This window comes from Erinaceus europaeus, chromosome 12 (assembly GCF_950295315.1).
Source record: "Erinaceus europaeus chromosome 12, mEriEur2.1, whole genome shotgun sequence".
Classification (NCBI taxonomy): domain Eukaryota; kingdom Metazoa; phylum Chordata; class Mammalia; order Eulipotyphla; family Erinaceidae; genus Erinaceus; species Erinaceus europaeus.
The window spans coordinates 91,163,369-91,188,186 of record NC_080173.1 but is presented as its reverse complement, the minus strand read 5'-3'; the positions used below and the strand labels follow the sequence as shown (position 1 = coordinate 91,188,186).

The 24,818-nt window shown below is 42.3% G+C and overlaps 1 protein-coding gene across 5 annotated transcripts in view; it reads right to left on the bottom strand.

The window, feature by feature from the left end:
- ARHGAP44 (Rho GTPase activating protein 44) overlaps positions 1 to 24,818 on the bottom strand; it is a 202,981-nt gene that overhangs the window by 37,441 nt on the left and 140,722 nt on the right. For all 5 annotated transcript variants that reach the window (XM_060204450.1, XM_060204448.1, XM_060204451.1 and 2 more), the window contains exons 7-13: positions 23,117 to 23,234; positions 15,471 to 15,539; positions 9,454 to 9,535; positions 8,860 to 8,987; positions 4,254 to 4,365; positions 3,737 to 3,818; positions 1,340 to 1,420 (exon numbers count right to left, since the gene is read on the bottom strand). In XM_060204450.1, the coding sequence (XP_060060433.1) occupies positions 1,340 to 1,420; positions 3,737 to 3,818; positions 4,254 to 4,365; positions 8,860 to 8,987; positions 9,454 to 9,535; positions 15,471 to 15,539; positions 23,117 to 23,234 (672 nt within the window). The remainder of the gene's footprint in view (positions 1 to 1,339; positions 1,421 to 3,736; positions 3,819 to 4,253; positions 4,366 to 8,859; positions 8,988 to 9,453; positions 9,536 to 15,470; positions 15,540 to 23,116; positions 23,235 to 24,818) is intronic.

The following is a 24,818-nucleotide window of genomic DNA, read 5'->3' as shown; positions in this document are numbered from 1 at the left end:
TATCACCAGGGCTCAGTGCCTGCATGACTCCACATTTCCTGGCAGCCTTTTTTTTTTTTTTTTAATATAGAGAGGAGAGAGAGAAACCGAGTGAAAGAGACACCTGCAGCATTGCTCATGAAGCTTCCCCTGCAGGTGTGGACCAGGGGCTTAAATGCATCCTGGTGCCTGGTAACATATGTGTGTTCTATTGGGTAAACCATCACCCAGCCTCTGTTTTCTGTTAGTTGTGATAAAATATACAAAACTTGGCCACTTTAACTATATTAAGTGCACCATTAGTAGTTTTACATTATTAGGTAATTATAACCACTATCTATCTCTAGAATTTTGGTATTACCTCAAAGTAAAACTGTATTCATTAAATGACAACTTCCCCTCCACACAGCCACTGGAGACCATCATTATTTCTGTCTCTATGTATTTGACTAGTCTAGGAAGCTCACAGAAATAGAATCATACAGTATTTATCTTTGTTTTTTTTTAATTTAATATTTTATTTATTTGTTGGATAGAGACAGTCAGAAATTGAGAGGGAAGGGGTTGATAGAGAGAGAGAGAGAGAGAGAGAGAGAGACCTGCAGCCCTGCTTCACCACTTGTGAAGGGTCCTTGTGCACTGTAACGTGTGTTCAACCAGGTGAGCCACCACCTGGCCCTGTCCTTGGGGTTTTATAGGCAAACATATAATGAGGCAGATAGCAACAGGAGCTGAAGTTGGAAACCTGCAACTAAAGAAATATGGTGGAGAGATGGCAGGATCAAGAGTGAGGCTGGCAAGACAAAGTGATGCGAAGCACCAAGTGTAAAGGAGCAGAAGCTGGGTAGAGAAAAGAACCACAGAGCTGAGGGAAAGTACAACCCTGAGTGGTAGCATAAAAGTGAGAGACAGACATGAGGGGAATGAATGGTGACTGTGGGTCTCTGAGGAACATTTCTCTCCATCACTTCAACCAGAAGACTGGTTTAACTTTCCAGCTCCAGGGACAGTCAGCTTCTTCTAACAGTCCATAAACAAAGGCCTTTGCAATAAATCTGCAATATCTTCCAAACAGTTTGCATTCATCTTTCCTCTTTATAAATCACAGAACTTAACTAGCCAATAACCTCCAGAGTTTCTTTGAGTCTATTACCCCATAAATAACGTGGTAATCAATAACTTCATGAGGGATGAATGAGAATGGAAAGAAACCAAACTTATTAATAGTGCTGCTTTGGATGTCATAAAATGCCAAGATTGTTAGTGATCATGACCTTTAGCCAGAAAAGATTTAAAAAAAGAAAAAAAAATGTGAGTTTGGATCTTAACTCTGAGTCAAGGGTTCCTGGGGTTCACTTACCGGATGTTGTTGTGATTGGCCTTGGGTAATTTTTCACAGGCGTTCCACAGGGCCTGCAGCCTCTTGTCTTGCTCCTGGATACTGGGGAGTTAGTAGGGAAAGTCATTGGAGGAGTAGGAATCATTGACTTCTCGGTGGCAATCAGAATTAGCCATGATCATCATATCTGACATCAGGAAGCTAACCACTGTCACTGAACATGTCAACATGACATTATTATTATTATTATTATTATTATTATTATTTTGTCTGCAGGGTTATCACTGGGGCTCGGCGCTGCTGGCACTATGAATCCACTGCTCCTGGCAGCCATTTTTTCCCATTTTTATTGGACAGGACAGAGAAAAACTGAGAGAGGAAAGGGAGACAGAGAGGGAGAGAGAAAGATAGACACCTGCAAATGTGCTTCATGGCTTATGAAACAACTTCCCTGCAGGTAGGGAGCCCAGGGGCTTGAAATGGATTCCTTGCACGGGTCTGTGTGCTTCGTACTATGTGTGCTTAACTGGGTGCACCACTGCCCAAACCCAACATGATGTTATTATTCGCGTTTGGCTGTTATTATTTCCTGCTGATTGGTTCTCCTGTGCGGTCCTGTGTTACTTTAACAAAACTCCCCCTGGGCACATGTCCCAAGATCAGTGTGGGCCAGGTGGCAGGTGGGAGTCAGAGGGTAGTAACCTGAGTATTCTGGAGTTGGCAGGACCCAGTATTTTCAGGAGGATAATTCTAGTCCAGAGACCAGGCAGGACGCAGGAATCCAGCCAAGGAGTTCAACCCACCTTCACACCATGGTGGCAACAACAGATATTACCTACGGATATTCAATTCCTTGGTAGTTGGTACATAATACTCAATATACATCCTTGTAGTGATTCTATCAATTTAGTATAGGCTTCATGAACCCCAGGGTGGTATTTTCTAGGAAGAAGTAGTCTCTACAAACAGGTCTGGCAGCCAGGGAATTAGCTTATCTGGTAGGTTTAAGAACTGCATGCTGGAGCTGTCAATCCAGCCCCTGGTACTTCAAGTGGTGCTCCGGCTTCTTGCTTTCTCTCATATGAAACTAACTCATAAGATTATAGCACATAAAGGACCCAGTTGAGCACACGTTACAATGCGCAAGGGACCAGGTTCGAGCCTCCGGTCCCCATCTGCAGGGGGAAAGCTTTGCAAGTGGTGAAGTAGGGTTGCAGGTGTGTCTCCTTCTTTGTCTCCCCTTTCCCTCTCAGTTTCTGGCTGTAACTATCCAATACATAAATAAAGATAATTAAAAAATTAAAAGATAAGAAACACATAAACACAAGTCTTTAGGAAAAAAGGATTTGTTCTACGGTTTCCTTATTTATAAGTCCTGTGAGAATTAAATGAAATTACTAATAGGACTGCATATTTAAGCTGTGCATTTACACATGTAGTGATTCCTAAAATTGTTTTGTTCTGTGTTGAGTGCCTTTATTTCTTTTCAAAAACAACAGAACATTATATGTGTTCTTTTAAAAAATATATATTTATTTATTATTGCATAGAGACAGAGAGAAATTGAAAGGGGAGGGGACATAAAGAAAGGGTGAGACAGAGAGAGAACTGAAGCTCTGCTTCACCACTCTTGAAGCTCTCCTCCGGGTGGGGAGAGGGGCTTGAACCTGGGTCCTTGTGCACTGTAATGTAATGTGAGTACTTAACCAGGTGCGCCACCACCTGGCCCCCTATATGTGTTCTTCCTGATTTATTTTATATCATGAAACAATAAATCTTCATGTCTTTTCATGTCAGAATGAACAGCTTCATTCCTAGCTGCTGGGGAGTATGTCACAGTGTAGATATCTCATCATTTACTTAGTCTATTTCTACATTCCCACCAATGAATCTTTAAAAACTCTGAGATCGGGGAGTTGGGCGGTAGCGCAGCAGGTTAAGCGCCGGTGGCGCAAAGCGCAAGGACCGGCGTAAGGATCCCAGTTCGAGCCCCTGGATCCCCACTTGCAGGGGAGTCGCTTCACAAGTGGTGAAGCAGGTCTGTAGGTGTCTGTCTTTCTCTCCTCCTCTCTGTCTTCCCCTCCTCTCTCCATTTCTCTCTGTCCTATCCAACAATGATGACATCAATAACAACAACAACAAAACAACAAGGGCAACGAAAGGGAATACATATTAAAAAAAAAAACCTCTAAGATTATTATTATTATTTTTGCTATCCCCCAAGTAAATGTTGTAAATAATTGCCTTGCACATACTTGTTTGAACAAATGTACACATATTTCTCAATGGAGATGATAAGAAACTGAATTGCTAGAACATAGATTGCATGACTTCCAATTCCAGTGAACGCTATTAAGTAGAGACCCGGGCTGTAGCTCAGTGGTAGTAGAGCACATGTTCTGTAAATCAGATACTCACTTGGAAGCCTGAATCCACTCATCATATAGTTCAAAGGTCATAAGAGGTTCTGGCAACTCTCGGAGGTAAGATTTCAAAGCTCCTGGTGATGAAAATGACATTAATCATAAGCCTTCATGATATGGTAGGGAATGTTCCACCAGCCAGCACTGGTGATGGGCCTGACATACAGGACAAGACAGATGACAGCCTCCCCCCAGACTGAATCCAAGACACTGACAGGGTAATGGGACCTCCCCCATCTGCAGATCCCTGTGGGCTGACAACAGCGTTCACCTTTCCAACTTCCTGCTTCCTGCCACCTCTTGGCATACCAGAGAGGCCACCCTTCAAGGAGTTATGGCAGCCAGGCTTAAAACTATACTTCAGACGGACACACATGATGTAGGCTGGAAATTCACTGGGCCAATTATTCCTGACAAGGGGCTACATACCCTTCCTGTACGCTTGTCCATTCTCTGTGAACCTCTCCTGCCTAAGGCAGCGAGTGCCCTGCTGAGTGACTGTGAGTGCCCACCTGCAATGGCATGGGGGTCCGCTGAGTACTCCTGCACATCCACCACACAGCAGTCCAGGGCAGCTTTCAGCTTCTTCAGCTTCGAAGCAGATGGAGCCACTCGGAAGAGTCCCTACCAACAGGACAGAGGGTCAGCAGACAGTCCTGTTACTCAGAGGCCCAAAAACAAAATGGACAAAAAAAGCCTATGCACCTCTTTCCTTTAAGGCCTCTTAGAGGTCCAGGAAGTGGTACAGTAACCCAAGCTTTGGACTTAAAAAGGCACGAGGCCCTGAGTTCTATCCCCAATACCGCATGTGCCAGAGTGAGGCTTCTGTTCTCTTTCTCTCATTTGTAAGTAAGTAATTTTACAGGGTGGATATGAATATATGTGTGTGTGTGTGTGTGTGTGTGTGTGTGTGTGTTTAGAAGGCACAGGTCTCTATGTTTGGAACCAAATAAAGTCTGCATCCCCAGGGCATGCAGGACTGTGAGGGAAGGATGCCTTCTTCAGACACTCTGTATTTCATTCTCAGTTTCTTTTGATTTATAGTCACCTTGTCCCAGTGAACAGCAGTGCCTTATAGAGGGAAAAAAGTGAACTAGGAAGAGAAAAGCAACTTTACACATTAAAGAGAATGTGACGAGGAAACAAATACAGGTTACAGTTGAGAAGAAACCCCCAGGTTATAGGCAAGTCAGGCATGTTTCTGGGTATCCTATCTTATCCTATCCTATCCTATCCTATCCTATCCTATCCTATCCTATCCTATCCTATCCTATCCTATCCTATCCTATCCTATCCTATCCTATCCTATCCTATCCTATCCTATCCTATCCTATTCTAATGTATGTGTATATGTGTATAACATTGGATTGAAACAGAGAGAAATTGGAAGAGGAGGGGGAGAGAGGGAGACAGAGAGACACCTGCAACACTGCTTCACCACTCGTGAAGCTTTCCCCCTGCAGGTGGGGACTGGGGGCTTGAACTTGGGTCCTTGTGCACTGTAATGTGTGCACTTAACCAGATGCACCACCACCTGGCCCCTTCTTTTCTTTTCTCTTTCCTTTTCTCCCCTCCTGTCTCCTCTCCTCTCCTCTCTTCTCTTTTCTAGCTTCTTATTTTCAGTTATATACCTTACATACTGAGAAACAGACTGGCAGGTCATTTTTTATTCCTTTATTTATGGCAGAGTGCTACGTTCTCTTAGAAGAAAATGTCTAGAATACTGGATTTCTGGTCTGCTATGATTGCCACAAACTCCCTTTTCATACAGTCTGCCTGACTGTGTCATGAAGTTTGGCAATCTGGAGGACCCTGGATGTCTCTGAGGGCAAGTTAAGTCCAGTGGTGGGAGCAGACATCCTATATCAAGAAGCTAAGAAGGTAAGTGGTGGGCCAGATGCAGAAATAGCAAACATAAGAGTTATTTTAAGAAACTGGTCAGCGCCAAAATTAAAGCAAAGAGGTAGGGAAAGACATTGAGGCTGTAGCTGGTCTGAAAGAAGATTTTTTTTTTTTTTCTCCTAGCCTCAGAGGAACGCTGAGTATAGTTGTTTACTAAAAGAAGATGAGCTGGCTCCAAGTAGGGTACAATGCAAGCAAGAGAGTGAGGTATAGCGAGAGATAGAGCAGATGGAATTGTTGAAATACACGATGGGGAATGCTTAAGAATCTTCTTTTTTTTGGGGGGGGGAGCTGAGTGGTGGTGCACCCAGCTAAGTGCTTATAGTACTAAATGCAAGGACCCACACAAGGATCCGGTTCTAGCTCCCAGCTTCCCCCTTACAGAGGAGAAACTTTGCAATTGGCAAAGCAGGTCTGCAGGTGTCTGTCTATCTTTCTCTCTCCCTCTCTATCTCCCCCATCTCTCTCAATTTCTCTCTGTCTTATCCAGTAAAAAAAAAAATGGGGGGGAAATGAAAACAAAACAGAAACCAAAAACTCCAGGAGCAGTGGCTTTGCAGTGCCAATACCGAACCCCAGTGATTAAAAAAATTTAAAAAGCCAGTACCCGCAGCAGACTCAGCACAGAGGAAGCAACCATAGTAGATGTGATGCCTGTTCACATCCTTATCTCACAACCTTCCTAGTGTCCTATGGGACTTAATGCTTAAAGACTTATGGAGAACAAAGAAAAAGAACAATCTAGTAAGAAGGTAGGCAGAGGATATGAATAGACAGCTCTCTAAAGAAGAGATACACACCACCCACACACATATAAGGAAATGCTTCGCCTTCAATCAACTTTAGAGAAATACAAATTAAAACCACATTGAGACTCTACCTCACACCTATAAGAATGGCCTTCAATGATTAAATAGGAAAAAAAAATTGAAGAGGATGTGAAGAAGGAGGAGCTCTATTCCGTTGCTGGTAGGAATGCAAACTCGTGCAGCCATTATGGAGAGCAGTATGGAGAATTCATAAACAAATACATCCGGGGGGTCGGGCGGTAGCGCAGTGGGTTAAGGCACAAGGCACGAAGAGCAAGGACCAGTGTAAGGATCCCGGTTCGAGCCCCCGGCTCCCCACCTGCAAGGGGTTCACTTCACAAGCAGTGAAACAAGTCTGCAGGTGTCTCTCTTTCTCTCCTCCTCTCTGTCTTCCCCTCCTCTCTCCATTTCTCTCTGTCCTATCCAACGACAATGACAGCACTAATAACAACCACAACAATGATAAAAAAAATACAAATCTTACTCATTCATGATCCACCAGTACCACTCCATCTATCCAAGATACACAAAAACACAACACTGCAGGGCCATATTTTCCCCTTTGTTCTTGGATGCATTACTCACAAATGCTAAAATATGGAAACAACCTCAGTGCTCATCAACTCATGACTGAATTAAGAAGCTATGGTATCTAAACTCAACAGAGTACTACTCAGCAATTAAGAAGCTATGGTATATAAACTCAACAGAGTACTACTCAACAATTAAGAAGCTACGGTATATAAACTCAACAGAGTACTACTCAGCAATTAAGAAGCTACGGTATATAAACTCAACAGAGTACTACTCAGCAATTAAGAAGCTACGGTATATATACTCAACAGAGTACTACTCAGCAATTAAAAAGACAGTATTGCGACTTTTGGTATAAAAATGGATGGAACTGATTATGATCAGTGAAGAAAGGCAGTGAAAGATAAGCACCAGATGATTTCACTCACATGTGGAATATAAAGTATTGAATCACACAAACTTGAAAAAGAAATGTATCGTCAACCCATATCTAAGATCTTAGGAGAACTGTGGTGGTTATCCTTCAGGGGAAGCAGTATTTTGATGGTGAGAATGGTGTGGAACTATGCCCCTATCATCGTATAAATAACATAAAAAAAGAAAAAATAAATAAGTAAATAACAAAAGAAAAAAAAGACAACCTGTGGAGAGTTTGAGAACTATCAAATTTATTTGAGAGATCTGAGCATCAGTTCACCCTAATAAGTTTATAAGCCATTCCCCACCCCCACCACCACACACACACACACACACACACACACACAACACACACACAACACACACACAAACACACACACTCTGAAATAAATGCACAGCATTTCCTAAGTAAGTATTTATTGGCTGATCACTTCAAAGGAAGATGGAGTAAAGATTTTATAATAGCCTAGAGAAGAAAACCAAAGATAAGATCTACATCCTAGGAAAAGATTTACATAGTATTAAAAACAGTAGTCAACTAATTTCTTGCTGACTTTTTTTTTCTTTTACACATGGCTCTTAAGAACTACTTTATAACATCTCTATCAATCATATTTCCATTTTCTTTCTATGACCAAAAAGGCTAGGATGTCTATTTTTAGAACCAGGAGACTTAGCAAAAGGGGTGTGTGTGTGTGTGGCAGGTAGGGAGTGGGAAGGAGTAAAGCATAAGACAGAGGAAGAGGAAAAAGGAGGAGGTCCAAATCATGCTAAATATGAAGAAAAGGCTAGTATGTGACTAGAAGTTCCTCATGGGCATTAGTATTAATCTCCCAGAATCCTCCAGTCTCCCTGTGAAGTGGAGGCTAATGGGAATCAGAATAAATTGTATTCTGCAGGAGGGGGAGGGGACTGTTACTGTATCTTTTTTCTTTTCTTTCTTTTTTTTTAATACTATTATTGGTGATTTAATAATGATAGACAAGATTGCAGGATAAGAGGGAGACAATTCCATACAATTGTTACTGCATCTTAACATCTTCTGATTTGTAGGGGCTGGAGAGGAAAGTTAACTGGAGAGGAGAGGATATGAGAGTATTTCTTTCACTGAAGAAGAGAACTTTTATTTATTTATTCCCTTTTGTTGCCCTTGTTGTTTTATTGTTATAGTTATTGTTGTTGTTGTTATTGATGTCATCGTTGTTGGATAGGACAGAGAGAAATGGAGAGAGGAGAGGGAAGGAAGACAGAGAGGGGGAGAGAAAGATAGACACTTGCAGACCTGCTTCACCGCCTGTGAAGCGACTACCCTGCAGGTGGGGAGCCGGGGGCTGGAACCGGGATCCTTACGCAGATCCTTGCACTTTGTGCCACATGCGCTTAACCCGCTGCGCTACCGCCTGACTCCCAAAGAAGAGAACTTTTAGAGGATGGGCTAGGCGCTGCCCAGACCTACCTCCTCCTGCATCCCACACTCAAGTAGCATCGTCACGCATGCCTCAATGGGGAAGGCGATCTCCCGGCCGCTGATCGTTAGGTGTTCTTCCAGGGGCTTTCCGAAGGAAGGCTTTTCTACCCATGCCTCTGAGGGGGCACAGCAAGAAAGGTGTTAAGAAGTACTGCACTTAGTGAAAGTCGCTCAAGCCTGGATATTTCCTTTGACCATACAGACTCTCCTAAGTCTGCCAAAGTTATGGAGATCCCAGCAAGTGTCCATCCATGCAGTTTGGGGGATGGCAGGAGGGGCTTGGGCAGGGTGGATGGTTAGTCCTCTGCGTCAGAACCACTGTGCTTCATGTTACTTGTGTGTGTCCATGCACATCCACACATACCTCCCTGACTCATTCCCTGGAGAGGGCAATGTATGTGAGTTTGCTTTGCTTCAATGAAACTGGATTAAGGCACCAGTTTGTGAAGTTCTAGAAACTCATATAAATGTGATCCTGTTGTGGAAAGCATAAGGGTGAACAAAATACAGAGACATGGTCACATCCGGGAAGGCGAGCAGGATTTCCAACCCACCCGTTCTCCAAGGAAGGTTGGCACTTACCCTGTTGTGCTTTTATCTGAGGCAACACGGCCTGCAGGAGTGTCAGTGACTTCCGGTGGTATTCAGCCTGTACTTCTATTAGCTGAGAAAACAAAAGGCCAAGCAAAGTTGTGACATATATATATCATGGAATGCTACTCAGTTATTAAGAATGAGGAAGTCACCTTCTTCACTTCCTCTTGGATGGAGCCGGAAGGAATCGTGTTAAGTGAGATAAGCCAGAAAGAGAAGGAATACGGGACAGTCTCCCTCATAAGCAGAATGAAAGGAACAAGAATAAAAACACCAGGGCAGACGGTAGTTAGCATAATGGTTATGCAAACAGACTCTCATGCCTGAGGCTCCAAAGTCCCAGGTTCAATTCCCTGCACCACCATAAGCCAGAGCTGAACAGTGCTTTGGTTAAAAAATAAATAAATAAATAAATAAAAGTTTCTAAAAAATGATTAAAAAGCACCACAGCAAAGGACTCTGGGAAGGAATAGGGGGCAGAAGGTGTGTGTGTGTGGGGGGGGGGTGTTGAGATCCTGTTACATAAAGCTGGAAAAGGATCTAAGTTGGGGATGAGAGTGTTTTGCAGACACCTGTCACAGGGAGATGAGAAACTTTAACCATGTGTCAACAACTGTGCTATAAACCATTAACTCTCCCTACAATTAAATTTAAAAAATGGGGGGGGGCAAGCATTACCTTTATGTAGTGGGGTTGGAAGCATGGGCTTCCATGTTGTATGGGGTGCACTGCACTAGGGGGCTGGGTCATGCACTAGGAAAGTAAGTGAAGGTGGCCAGGTGGTGGCACACCCAGTTGATGGAACATAGTACTAAGCACAAGGAATGGCACAAGGGTCCGGGATCGAGTCCCTGGCTCCCCACTTGCAGGAATGACGCTTCATGCGTAGCAAAGCAGGTCTGCAGGTGTCTGTCCATCTCTCTCCCTCTCTATCTCCCCCTTCCCTCTCAATTTCTCTCTGTCCTAGCCAATAGAATGGGGAAAAAAATGACCGCTAGGGACAGTGGGTTCATAGTGCTAGTACTGAGCCCCAGTGATAACCCTGGAGAAGTAAAACTGAAGTCCCTGCTTCCTCAAGCTACTTAGAATAATCATTGTGGTTCCTCCATAGCCTCTATAGCAAATGAGTGACCACAAGTGGAATTTTAGGAGGTAGGAGAATGTGAAGGAATGGACTGGGGCACTCCAGAGCTGGAACATTTTTGAGCTTTTGCCTCACTGAGACTATCTCATCGAGCGTCCCATCATCACAGCAAAAAGCAACAAAGAGAGGTGTAATGGTGGGAACATGGAAACGGGAAACAGATTTAGAAGCCCATTCACCTGTAAGACTGAACTATACTGTCAACCTGTATCTATCCTGGCTTCTGCAAAGTGAATTTTACATAAAACTGATCACAAAACTTGGAGTCCACAATCAAGAACCCTGGGGGTAAGAGGGGGGAGGGTACTGTTTCTTTGGTTATTATGCAATGAGCCGAATACATATATTCCTTCAAGACGTTCTGTTGTAGTCATCTCATTACTAAAAATCTGCTGAACTGATGATAAGACGCAAACAAATATTGCTTCATTTATCTGCTGATTCTCCATTCCCCACGACCCACCCTCTCAAAAAACAACAACAACAAAAACAAAAAAAAACAACCATGGGGCTAGGTGGTGATGCACATGTTACAATGTGCGAGGACCTGGGTTCGAGCCCCTGGTCCCCACCTACAGGGGGAAAGCTTTGCGAATGGTGAAGCAGTGCTGCAGGTGTCTCACTCTCTCTCCCTCTCTGTTAGCCCTCTGTCTCGATTTCTGGCTGTCTCTATGCAATAAAAATCAAAACACAAAACAAGGCAAATAAACAAAACACACTGAACTGAGAAATATACATGTATAAACAAATGTACTGTGATTTATTATTCCCCAATAACATATATATGAACATGCCTCAGAAAAGAGGGAGTCACTGTTTGAATGCCTATTACAGAGAGTTGAGACACATAAAACCAATAGGGAAAACCAATAAAACCCAAGTAAAACCAATAGGGAATGTAAAAACCACATAATATTTAGGTAAATACCAATCAAATGACAGGTAGCCAGCTTAACAAAGCTGGGAATGTCAATGGAATGTTTATTCATTTGAGAAAATCTAAAATCTTAAAATACTTTTTTTTATAACTAACACCAACAGAATATATTTGAAAAATCTTACTATTTTAAAGTAAATATTAAGTTGGCAAGAGTGCATGATAATTACTTTTCAGAGTAGGTGGATTCTTAGACTACTGACAGAAATGTTAGAAATTATAAGGAGCTCGTAGCTATTCTAAACTAAAATGGAAATTTCTCATTTCTCCTTCCCATTCTTTTTTTAGCTTTCTTCATCACTTCACGGCTTATATATATTTTTTAGACTATAAAATATTTTAAGCATGCATATATATACATATACATATATATACATATGTTATTGGGGGAATAATAAATCACAGTACATTTGTTTATACATGTATATTTCTCAGTTCTGGATAACAGGTGTCTGCTATATACTCTTAACCTCCTCCCCCATCCAGGACCCCAAACCTCTTCTCCCCCCAGACTCCCAATCCCATCTCCTCACCCAGAGTCCTTTGCTATGGTGCAGTACACCACCCTCAGTACAAGTTTCATCCCGTTTTCTCCTCCCCCCCTTTTTTTTAAAAATAGTTTTATTATTTATTATTGAATAGAGACCAAAATTGAGAGGAGAGAGGGAGAGATACTGAGAGACATAAAGATACCTGCAGCCCTGCTACACCACTCATGAAGCTTCCTCCCTACAGGTGGGGACCAGGGGCTTGAACCTGGGTCCCTGTGCACTGTAATGTGTGTGCTTAACCAGGTGCGCCACTGCCTGGCCCCCACCCCCGCCATGATCTCCCTTTCTAACTCTGTCTCTCAAGTTCTGCCTACATGTGGAATTATCCCATCATCTTCCCTCTCTTCCTGACCTAGTTCACACAGCGTTCCCTTCTGTTTCCCATGAAGCGGAGGCAAAGATGTAAGATTTAAGATTTTCTGTTCTGATGTCTGGGTCTTTGATAGTTGACCTTGGTTCACGAGCATTGGTCATATCACTCCGTCCTTTCTGCCTTCTCTTTTTTTATTTTTAGAATTATATTCATTTATTTGATAGAGACAGCCAGAAATCAAGAGGGAAAAGGAGATAAAGAGGGGGGGAGACAGATAGACACCTACCACACTACTTCACCACTTGCGAAGCTTTCCCACTGTAGGTGGGGACCGGGGGCTTGAACCTGGTTCTTTGCACACTGTAACCTGTCCGCTCAACCAGGTCCACCACCACCTGGTCCCTTCCCTTTTCTTATATTTGCTCCTCTTGTTGCTATAGTTTAAGTTCCCATTTCTTTTAGAATTTTTTTAAATTAATTAATTTATTTTCCCTTTTGTTGTTGTTTTATTGTTGTTGTTATTGATGTCATCATTGTTGGATAGGATAGAGAGAATGGAGAGAGGAGGGGAAGACAGAGACTGGGAGAGAAAGACACCTGCAGACCTGCTTCACCACCTGTGAAACGACTCCCCTGCAGGTGGGAAGCCTGGGGCTTGAACCAGGATCCTTAACGCTGGTCCTTGCACTTTGCCACATGCGTTTAACCCACTGCGCTACCGCCCGACTCCCTGAGTTCACATTTATTATTTTTTTAATATTGATTTATTTTTATTTATTCCCTTTTGTTGCCTTTGTTGTTTTATTGTTGTAGTTACTATTGTTTTCATCATTGTTGGATAGGACAGAGAGAAATGGAAAGAGGAGGGGAAGACAGAGAGGGAGAGAGAAATATAGACATCTGCAGACCTGCTTCACCGCTTGTGAAGCCACTCCCCTGCAGGTGGGGAGCCGGGGGATCGAACCGGGATCCTTAAACTGGTCCTTGAGCTTTCAGCCACCTCGCTTCACCCACTGTGCTACCGCCTGCCTCCCTCAATTCCCATTTCTATTCTACCTCAGATGACCTCACTTGGAGTTCGAGTTCCTTTACTTCTTTTCCTGTAGCTCTCAGTAGTCCTTGCAAGACAGGGTTGGTGTCGGTTAATTAACTTACTATCTTTTTTTTTTTTTTTTCCAACTTTAAAAGTAGGTGAGATTCGCTATATTTCTTATTTACTTTTGCCACCAGAGTTATTGCTGGGGGCTTGGTGACTGCATGACTCTACCTTTTCAGGTGACTTTTGTTGTTGTTGTTGTTGTTAGAAGCTATGAGACACAGAGACGGAAAGACCTCTGTAGCTCCACTGCTTCTGATGCTTCTCTCTCCCCAACAGGTGGAAACTGGGGACTTGCACTGCAGTCCTAGTGTGTAGTAACATGACTCATCACACAGTAGGCTCTTAGCTGCATTTTTAATTGATAGTTTTTCTTTCATTTCTGTTTGTCTGTGTGTGCGCGCACATGTATGTGAGTATGTGCGGGGGAAACTTGCCTAGCATCTACCCTGGTAAAAAGTCACAGTCCTGATTGTTTGAACCAGTTTATTCCAGAAGGGATGACTCAGATCCTACTTCTCTACTCTCTAGATGTGCTTTCATTGAGAGGCAAGCAAAGAAGCCCCATCAATCACCCTTTGGGGGTCGGGCGGTAGCGCTGTGGGTTAAGCACATGTGGTGCAAGGCGCAAGAACCTGCATAAGGATCCAGGTTCGAGCCCCCGGCTCCCCATCTGCGGGAGAGTCACCTCACAGGTGGTGAAGCAGGTCAGCAGGTGTCTTTCTCTTCCCTTCTCTGTCTTCCCCTCCTCTCTCCATTTCTCTCTGTCCTATCTAACAACAAACAACATCAACAACAATAATAACCACTACAACAAGGCTACAACAACAAGGGCAACAAAAGGGGAAAAAAATGGCCTCCAGGAGCAGTGGATTCATGGTGCAGGCACTGAGCCCCAGCAATAACCCTGGAGGCAAAACAAAGAAATCATCTTTTATCTTCTTGTCATCATCTCTGGCAAACATTTAGATTCAAAATAAGTATCTGGATAGAGCCATCTCCTTACTTTCTTGCCAAACTCCTCATTTATGATAGGTCAGGGTTTCTCAGCTTTGATCCCACTAAACTTTGGGGGAGATAGAAAATTCTCCTCTGTAAGGGGTCTTGTGCAATGTAAGTTTTTTTTTTAGCAGTATCCAAGATATCTACCAACTGAATGCCAGGACTCCTTTGTCAAAAGATGACAGTCAAAATATCCCTGGACATTTCTAGATATCTAACTGAGAGGTGGTGTACAATCACCCAAGTGACAATCACTGTCCGAGATTTCTGAGTTGCCTTAATCTTCATGTACAGGGTTTAGTTTTAATTCTTCGGTCTTAGGGAAAAGTCTGTACAAGAAGATAATGTATGGGTTGAGCAGTGGGAGACCCACCCATTTCCATGCCAACAACAACCAAGGGCCTGTGTGCAAGTGACTTACATCAAGGAGCCAAAAGATGGCAAAGGTTAATGCGCATGTGGAAAAAAAGGAACTGTGGTCCACTGTTGGTGGGAATGAACACTGGTGCACACTCTATGGAAAAATAGTATGAGGAGCCCTTAGACAAATACAAATGGAACTGTTTTATGAGCCAGCAATATGACGCCTAAGCATTTATCCAAAGAACCTGAAGACACTAATTCAAAGGGAAATAATATACATCCTGATGTTCATAATGGCCTTATAAAATATGGTTAGCAAAGAGTGTTTCGTGGTGTTAATTCCACTCTCATTTGCATAATGACTTTGAAATAAAGGACCACCATAATTTCTTGGACAACTGGAATTGAACATACGTCTGATGTGTGAATTCATCTCTGACAAAAATCAAAGAGGCCTAAAACAGGTGAAGTCTTCTCTGTTTTCTTGATTGCTGACAATTTAATTCATAAACTTTTCCATTCAACATGGAAGTCCACATTCTCCAAATCCACATTCCTTCCAGGGTCTGGTCAACAGACTTCTCTCTCAGAACCCTTACCGTTTGAAAGTAGTTTGCATAGTCAATTTCTTTGGCCACAAAACTGTACATGTCAGCGGAGAGCTGGTCCTGCAGAAGGTAAAAGATACAACCAAGGTGAAATATCAAACGACAGAGTAGTCAATGCTTGAGTCTAGAAGCCATGGATAGGCGTTAACCTTTGTTCAATCCCATTTTTTAATAACATTCAACATATCACAAACTTTGTCCATGTTTTCCCATCATGGATCTAGAGAATGAGCATGAAAAAGAATACGTATGCCAGTGGTTTCCTTGAGGACGTTAACACTTGAACCATGGAGGGGAAGTGGGTGGGGATGGGGAAGTAAATTACTTCTCTGTCTCTCTCAGTGACACCTGGAGAAGCAGCCTCCAAGTTCAGAATGTGGTTCTTTCTTCTCTTTTTTTAAAATATTTTTTGTTAATTTATTTATTTATTCCCTTTTGTTGCCCTTGTTGTTTTATTGTACTTATTCTTGTTGTCGTCGTTGTTGGATAGGACAAAGAGAAATAGAGAGGGGGGAGGTAGAGGGGGGAGAGAAAGATAGACACCTGCTTCGCCTGTTAAGTGACTCCCCTGCAGGTGGGGAGCCGGGGGATCGAACCGGGATCCTTACGCAGGTCCTTGCGCCACGTGTGCTTAACCCGCTGCGCTACCGCCCGACTCCCTCTTTCTTCTCTTTGATTAATAAACTGCTCTGCTTTCTTCACGATCAATTTTGATTGGTGAATAACAGGCACACAGTTTGATGCAACATTTCCCCCCAAATGAGGGAACACTGGATAAGACTACTAGGCAAGATAAAATTGACTGGAAAAAAAAAACTGTTCAAATTCTTGAAAAATCTGGACTCATACAAAGATCACTTAACGAATCTCACAGTGTTAATAGTCTGTCTCCACTTCTAGGCAGCCCATTATGCATCTGAATGTTGCATTTGAATTTGGGATGTGTTTTCTTTCCTCCAATGACAACAGTTCCACCAAGACATTCAGAGTGAGACATTCAGAAAGCAGATGATGTCAGTAGCAATTATCTTAGAGTCTGTCACACCTCTAAACTTGTTTGTGTAAGTCCTCTAATCACTAGCATTTCCTCCCTGATAGGTAGGCTTAGATAGGAAAGCTTTATGAGATGTGTAGTTGAGAAGAATCTATAATGCCTGGGATGAAGGAAAAAATGAGAGAAGCACAACAAAGTCAATCCAGATGCTGAACAGACTATAGCAGGGAACTACACTCTTAGGAAGGTCAAGCATTCTACAAGGCCCCTCTAGCTGGAACCAAGGAGCACTGAGATACGTAAGAAGCAACCTTTTTCCTTTCAAGTATTCTTGACAGGAAAAGCAGTGGCTGCCCCATATCATTAAAGGGCTCTTGTTCACAAGGTAAGAGCTCAAAAGACTATCTGTTCTCTGCAGAGCTTTTTTTTAAGCTCTAATGAGTCGGTGTCACCCTTAGTTTTGGAGGATGATGAAAGGGGAAAAAATGAATAAAAAATTGTTAAGAACGATGTTGGGCTCCATATCACATGGGACATTCTTTTAAGGACATGTTGAATTTCCACTTTGAGTAGCTATTATGAGTTCAAGAGTATCTGTCTGTCTGCCACTGTCTCAAAAGGACTTAGCAGATTTCATGAGGGCACATGTGAAGAAAACGGAGGCTCAGCAATGGTAACTCTCCCTAAGAATAAAACGATCTCGCTCCCTTTCACCAGAGTTAAAGGAACGCCGCTGTAGGGTTGCCAATCCTAACAAAGGGTCAAGAGAACACGGTTTTTGTGAGGAATCATTCTGCTGTGTTATTCCCACAGCAGCACTGTTGAGGAGACATTTCTCAACAACCTGGCCCTGGAGAGTTAGCTGCTGATACCATTCAGGGAGAAGCAGAAGGTCTAGTGATTAAAATGGAATCAGCGGACAGAGAGAAGAAAGGAAGGGACCCTTTCCATACCTCACCACCCCTCCCAGTGAAAGACAAAATGCCACATCAAATATATCTCCAAGGACACAGCTTTTGAGCTTTGTCAAGATATCATCTTAGAGGTGAATTCATTTGTATGTGCCCTCAGGAACATGATAGTATTAAAAAAATTAAAATACTGTCTTACATATGCCACAGTGAAGTAAGCTTGGTAATTATAAATCAAATATTCCATTGATCTAATTAGTGAACTTTATTAGAGAAAAAAATTTTCATTAATATTTATCAGTTTAATATATTAAAAAGAGCATTTCTTTCTTACTTTGCAACTAATCTACATGGAGAAAAATGAAAAGCTAATAGCCAAATTCATTTATTATTTCACCATGCATAAATAATCTACTATAAATCATCATGTTTAGCCATCTGTATCTATTTTTTTAATTATCTTTATTTATTTATTGGATAAAGACAGGTAGAAATCAAGAGAGAATGGGGTGATATGGAGGGAGAGAGACAGAGACACCTGCAGCCCTGCTTTACCACTTGTGAAGCTTTCCCCCTGCAGGTGGGGACCAGAGGATCGAACCTGGGTCCTTGTGCACTGTAACATGTGCGCTCAACCAGGTGCGCCACCACCTGGCCCCACCATCTGTATCTATTTTAACCAGTGACAGATTCAATGTATCTACTGAGCTTACAAAGACTAGAGCCAGGGGGCTGGGCGGTAGCGCAAAGGGCTAAGTGTAAGTGGCGCAAAGCACAGGGACCATCGTAAGGATCCCAGTTCGAGCCTCAGCTTCCCACCTACGGGGGGGGTCACTTCACAAGTGGTGAAGCAGGTCTGCAGGTGTCTTTCTCTCTCCCTCTCTGTCTTCCCCTCCTCTTTCAATTTTTCCATCTATCCAACAACAGCAATGACAACAATAACAATAAATACAACAAGGGCAACAAAAATGAGAACAAATGGCCTCTAGAAGCAGTGGATTCATAGTGCAGGCACCGAGCCCAAACAATGACCCTGGAGACAAAAACAAACACAAAGACTAGAGCCACAGAGTTTTGAATTTCATGTATGCCCAGAGAAACATGTTTGCTAGTGATCACATGATATTAGCGTATGGATGGACTATGTTTTCTGTTGCTGACTACTGTGCTTCTAATTTTCACTATTATAACAATACCTGAATAAGCATCTATTCATAAAAGTCTGCACCATTCTTTTGGTTGTTTACCTTGGGAAAACCCTGCAGTTAGCCTTTATTTACTTATTTAGAGAGGAGACCAGTGCATCAGTTTAATATATGCAGTGCCTAGAGATAAAACTCAAGAATTCACACATACAAGTCCTATGCTATACCATGAAGCCTCCTTCCCCCAATACAGTTAAAATTAATTCAAATTGGGGGTCAGGTGGTAGCGCATCAGGTTAAGAGCACATGGTGCAAAGAGCAAGGATCGGCTTAAGGATCCTGATTCGAGCCCCGGCTCCCCACAAGTGGTGAAGCAGGTCTGTAGGTGTCTATCTTTCTCTCCTCCTCTTTGTCTTCCCCTCCCCTCTCAATTTCACTCTGTCCTATCCAACAAAAACGACATCAATAGCAACAAGAATAGTAACCACAACAACAATAAAAAAATTAACTCAGATTATATAATTCCTTGTAGTTAAATAAAAATATTAGATAATGGGTTGGAATGTAATGGTTTTTAATATATACTGCCAAATAAGCATCAGAAAGAACACTATTTATAGAATCAAAAAAAAGTCCCGGGGGCCTGGATGGTAGCACAGTGGGTTAAGCTCACATGGTGCAAAAGGCAAGGGCCAGAGTAAGGATCCTGGCTCGAGCCCCCAGTTCCCCACCTGCAAGGGAGTCGATTTACAAATGGTGAAGCAAGTCTGCAGGTGTCTATCTTTCTCTCCTCTTCTCTGTCTTCCCCATCTCTCTCCATTTCTCTCTGTCCTATCCAACAACAACAGCAATGACAACAATAACAGCTACAACAAGGACAACAAAATGGGAGAAATGGCCTCCAGGAGCAGTGAATTCATGGTGCAGGCACTGAGCCCCAGCAGCGATAACCCTGATAACCCTGGAGGCAAAAAAAAAAAAAAAAAATAGAAAAGAAAAAAGTCCTAAGCATTTAGTTTTCCACACGTTTTTAATTCTATTTGATCACAATAACATATAGAGAAAAATTTATTTTTAAGGTTTACTTTATTTCATATAAGAAAAAAAAACAGAAAATAGAGCTAGAGAGCTAGATTAAGAGAGTGAGAGAGACAGAAATGTCAGGGAAGGATTCTGCTATCTGCACTACTAGGGATAAAACAGGGGTCCTTAGGCACAAGTTCTCCATTTCTACCATCTGCAATATTTCCCAGGTCACAGAAAAAAGAAGAAATTGAGGTAATGTGTTCTTGTGTTTATTAATTTTTAATTTTTTTTATTGTCACAAGGATTATCACTGGGGTTTAATGCACAACAAATTCATTGCTCCAGGTGGTCATTCTCCACCTTTTATTTATTTCCTTTATTGGGGGATTAATGTTTTACAGTGGACAGTAAATAAAATAGTTTGTACATGAATACCATTTCTCAGTTTTCCACATAACAATACAACCCCCACTAGGCCCTCTGCTATCTTGTTTCAGGACCTGTATTCTTGCCCCATTTTTTAACTTCTTTTTTTTTTTTTTAAAGAACTTCAACAGTTCTTTTTTCTAATCATTATTATTACCTTTATAGGATAGAGACATCCAGAAATTGAGAGGAAGGGGATGACAGAGAGGAAGAGAGACAGAGAGATACTTGTAGCCCTGCTTCACCACTTGCAAAGCTTCCCCCTTGCAGGTGGGGGCCAGGAATCTGAACCTGGGTCCTTGCACATTATGACGCAAGGTGCTCAACCAGGTGTGTCACCACTTGGCCCCATCTTTTTTTTTTTTTTTTTAATTTGATAGAACAAAGAAAACTTGAGATGGAACTGGGAGATAAAGAGGAAAAGAGAGAAAGAGACTGACACCTGTAGCAATGTTTCATTGTTAGGGAAGCCCCTGCCTCCTCCCAGGTGGGCACTGAGGGTTTTGACCTGGTCCCTGGTAGTGTGTACACTCAACTTGGTGCACTGCCTCTTGGCACCAAAAGATTACGTTTTTAAGAAACAAAATTCTGCAAATAATGACAGTTTTACTTCTCTTCCAATATGAATGAATCCGTTTAGTTCTTTCTCTTTCTGATTTGTTATGGCTAGGGTTTCCAAGACTATGTTGAGTAGTAATGACGACAGGGGGAAAACCCTGCCTTGTACCTGACAGAAGCGGAAAGCTTCCAGTTTCTCACACTTGAGTATGATGCTGGTCATAGGCTTGCTGTATACAGACTTAGCTAGTTTGAGGAATTTCCCATCTCTCCTCACTCTTTTTAATGTTTTGATCATGAAAGGATGCTGGCTCTTGTCAAAGGTGCTTGTCTGCATCTACTGAAATAATCATGCGGTTTTGGGTTTTCCCTTTATTGCTGTGGTGAATCACATTTATTTATTCATACTAAAGCAGCCTTGCATCCCTGGGAGAAATCATACTTGGTTATGGTGCACAACCTTCTTGGCTACGATTTTTGCTTGGCTAGAATTTAAATTTTTTTAAAAAATATTTATTTATTCCCTTTTGTTTCCCTAGTTGTTTTATTGTTGTAGTTAGTATTGTTGTCATTGTTGGATAGGACAGAGAGAAATGGAGAGAGGAGGGGAAGACAGAGAGGAGGAGAGAAAGATAGACACCTGCAGACCTGCTTCACCACCTGTGAAGCGACTCCCCTGCAGGTGGGGAGCCGGGGGCTTGAACCAGGATCCTTACACGGGTCCTTGTGCTTTGTGCCACGTGTGCTTAACCCAACGTGCTACCGGCTGACTCCCCTTGGTGAGAATTTTTGTTGTATATCTTAGCATCTAGGTTCATCAGGGATATGGGTCTGTTTCACATCTCTGTCTTCAAAGGGAGATGAAAAATTGGACTCGTGTCAATGCCTACACTGTAAATAATTAACCCACTTCCCAATAAAAATTACTAAAAAGGTTTTCAGTGAAGAATATAAAAATGTACTACATGGGTAGAAAACATACAGAGCAAAAGAAAAGTTACCATGAGGAAAAAAAAAGTTATACATCATGAAAAGTACCAGCTAGACCACTGCCATTTACCCAAGTGTTCAAAATCAACTCTATTGATCATGAATTTCGGATCTGAGGTATTGGTCTAGCTTTGCTTAGGTCCACAATACTGAAGGTTGAGCAGTGGTGAAATCTTTCAACATTTTTCAGTGCTTCTCACTGCAGAAAGAAATTCTATCAGACTCTAAGAGCCACATGTTTATAGGTCAAAGTCACCTGCACATAGTGATGGTGAAAGGACATACTAGTAGTGAGTAAACTAGTAAGACTAGTAAGAGTCACAAAGAGCAGAGATGGCCACATGCAAAGTAGCTACTCTCCTTTCTAATTACATGTAGGGAAGACTACAGGGGCCCACAATAGTTCCAGAAACCCATATTTGCATCTAGCCCAAACGTATATTATGAGCAGAAACGAACGTGTACAGAGTATCGTGACAGGTGTGCTGTTAGTTAAATCCTATAAAGATACCTGCAGATAAAATAGATGGAAAAAAAATTTTTTTTCTTGACAGAGAAAAATGGAGGGGAGGAAGAAAGAGAGGGGGAGAGACAGAATGAAGTGACCCCCCCTCCCCCGCAGGTGGGGAACTGGGGCTCAAACCAGGATCCTTGCACCGGTTCCTGTGCTTCATACTATGTGCGTTTAACCCGGGGCAGCCCTGCACGATCCCCAGATGGAAGACTTTTTAAAAATTATTTATTTATTTTCCCTTTTGTTGCCCTTGTTGTTTTTTATTGTTGTTGTAGTTATTATTGTTACTGTCATTGTTAGATAGGACAGAGAGAAATGGAGAGAGGAGAGGAAGACAGAGAGGGGGAGAGAAAGATAGACACCTGCAGACCTGCTTCACCACCTGTGAAGCGACTCCCCTGCAGGTGGGGAGCCGGGGGCTCGAACCGGGATCCTTAACGCTAGTCCTAGCGATTAGTGCCACATGTGCTTAACTTGCTGTGCTACCGCCTGACTTGGAAGACGTCTTTACACACATAATGAAGGATATCTATTGTTGCCCATGGCAGGGTTTCTTAGAACAAGGTCAAACAAGTGGGATCAGAGAGTGGGAAGTTTCTGTGACTATCTTGTAGAATAACATTTCAGCTGCACAGCTAAGCATCTCCAAGGTGGCAAAGGATTTTCAGAGTGACTTCAGCAATATCAAAAGACAAACAAGGAGAGAATTTAATATCAACAGTGAGTCAGGGTTCATTTATTGTCTAGACTCGTCATTGTTTTATGCAGCCTAGTGTCTACTGCTTGGGATTCAGATAACTTTCAAAAGCTTCACACAGAAAACAAGCTCATCTCCCCCTTGCCTATCCTGCAGGGACAATGGCTGCCCTCCTGTTTAGGTCAGTGACAAAGTGTCAACTCTCTGGATTCATGCTGGGCACTGTGGACATGCTAGAAGCATGTTTGGGAACATTAATTTCAATGTCCCCAGAAGCTCACTCTGAGAAGTGTAGTGAAACTCCAGTGAACAAGAAAGAAAGTCCCTTGGGGCTCCCCCCGTCTGTGTCAGTAAAGGATCAGAGATGGGGCTGTACCCTGCAAATCTCCACTCTGTTGGCAGCTTCCTCCATTTCTTCCCTGAGGGCATCGGCTTTGGCACCTGCAGGCTGTAAGCTGCTGGACAAACCTGAAGACTTGGAAGTCTGCTGCCACCTGATGGAAAACAGGAGAAAAAGAGGAGAGGAATGAGACAGATAGAAAGAGCCCCAGAACACTGAAGAAAGAACTGGTTACAATTAATACCTAGGAAGCACACACTCTCAGGCAAAAAAGAAAGGAAATGAAAACATATCAGGAAAAGGCAGGGGAGGGTTCAAATTTCCACGAGGCCCTGTTGATAACCATTCAGAACCCATTGCCAATTCAGATAGGGGAGGCACCTCCCCCCCCCCCCCACACACACACACACACAAGTTTGCCACCACTGTCCTTATGGTCTTCTGAAGTCCAACGTCATTAGTACACACCACCACTGCCTTCTCAGAAATACATTCTGTGTCATTTCTATAAGTTTACTTTGGAAACATTGACTATAAGTTTACATTGACTATAAGTTTACTTTGGAAACATTCACTGGGTAGGTGGGTTTAAGACTAAAATCAAATCCTAGGGCAAACATCACCACTAGCAAACATCAAATAACTCCCTAGTCACTAGTTAGATGCCCTATTTATATTTTCTTCAATTATCTCTGTGAGCTGAGTATCCATCTTCTGAAGGAGCCATTTGGGAACTTTTATGGAGAAGTAGACATATTTCTGGTTGTTGTATCATTATCAGAGGATTAGCAAAAGCAGGCCTTGAAGGAAGGTTCTGATTACACTAGAGAGTCATAGTCATAGTGGGGAACAGCAAGAAGGTTCATCTTTGTTTGAGTTTGTAATCTCAGGGACGTAGAGAACACAGCAAGGAGGACAAGTAAGGTCAATACACTACTATGTTAATTACAGGTATAGTGGATCTTTTAATTCTTACCTGTACTAGGGTCATGAGCTATTAAACTATTTTTCATCTCTATAAAAAAAGAATAGTATGATCAGGTTGAAAAACAACAGAAGAGGCCTTTTGACAAAACCTCACCTTTCCAGAGCCCTACCCACTAGGGAAAGATAGAGACAGGTTGGGGGTATGGATATACCTGCCAACGCCCATGTCTAGAAAAGAAGCAATTACAGAAGCCAGAACTCCCACCCTCTGCACCCCTTAGAGATCTTTGGTCCATCCTCAGAGAGGGATAAAGAACAGGGAAGCTTCCAATGGAGGGGATGAGATCTGACATGCTGGTGCTGGGAATTGTATGAATTGGACTCCTCTTATCCCACATGTTGCTGAATATTATTAAATCACCAATAGTAAATTAAAAAAAAAAGAATTTCTTCTACACAAGGCAGATCAATAGTATAATGACTGTCAGACATTTCTGTGTGCTCTGATTCATGGATCCGCTAACACAGAGGCTAAAAGAGCATGTTACCATCCTTTGGAGAGTCAAGAATCTAATCACTAGGCATTTTCACTAAACAATGTAAAAAATGTACTATTTGTGATTTGACAGTGCTTTACAAAACTGTACGATGTTAAGGGTCTATTTTCACATCTGTAAGTATGTGTATGCAAGTCACAAGACCCAACACTGAGGTCCTGGACACACACATCCCACTTTTACTCTGAGCATCACCTTATCTCTCATAATGTCCAAGAGACATTTTGATTATTATTGAATTTGAAAGTTTACTT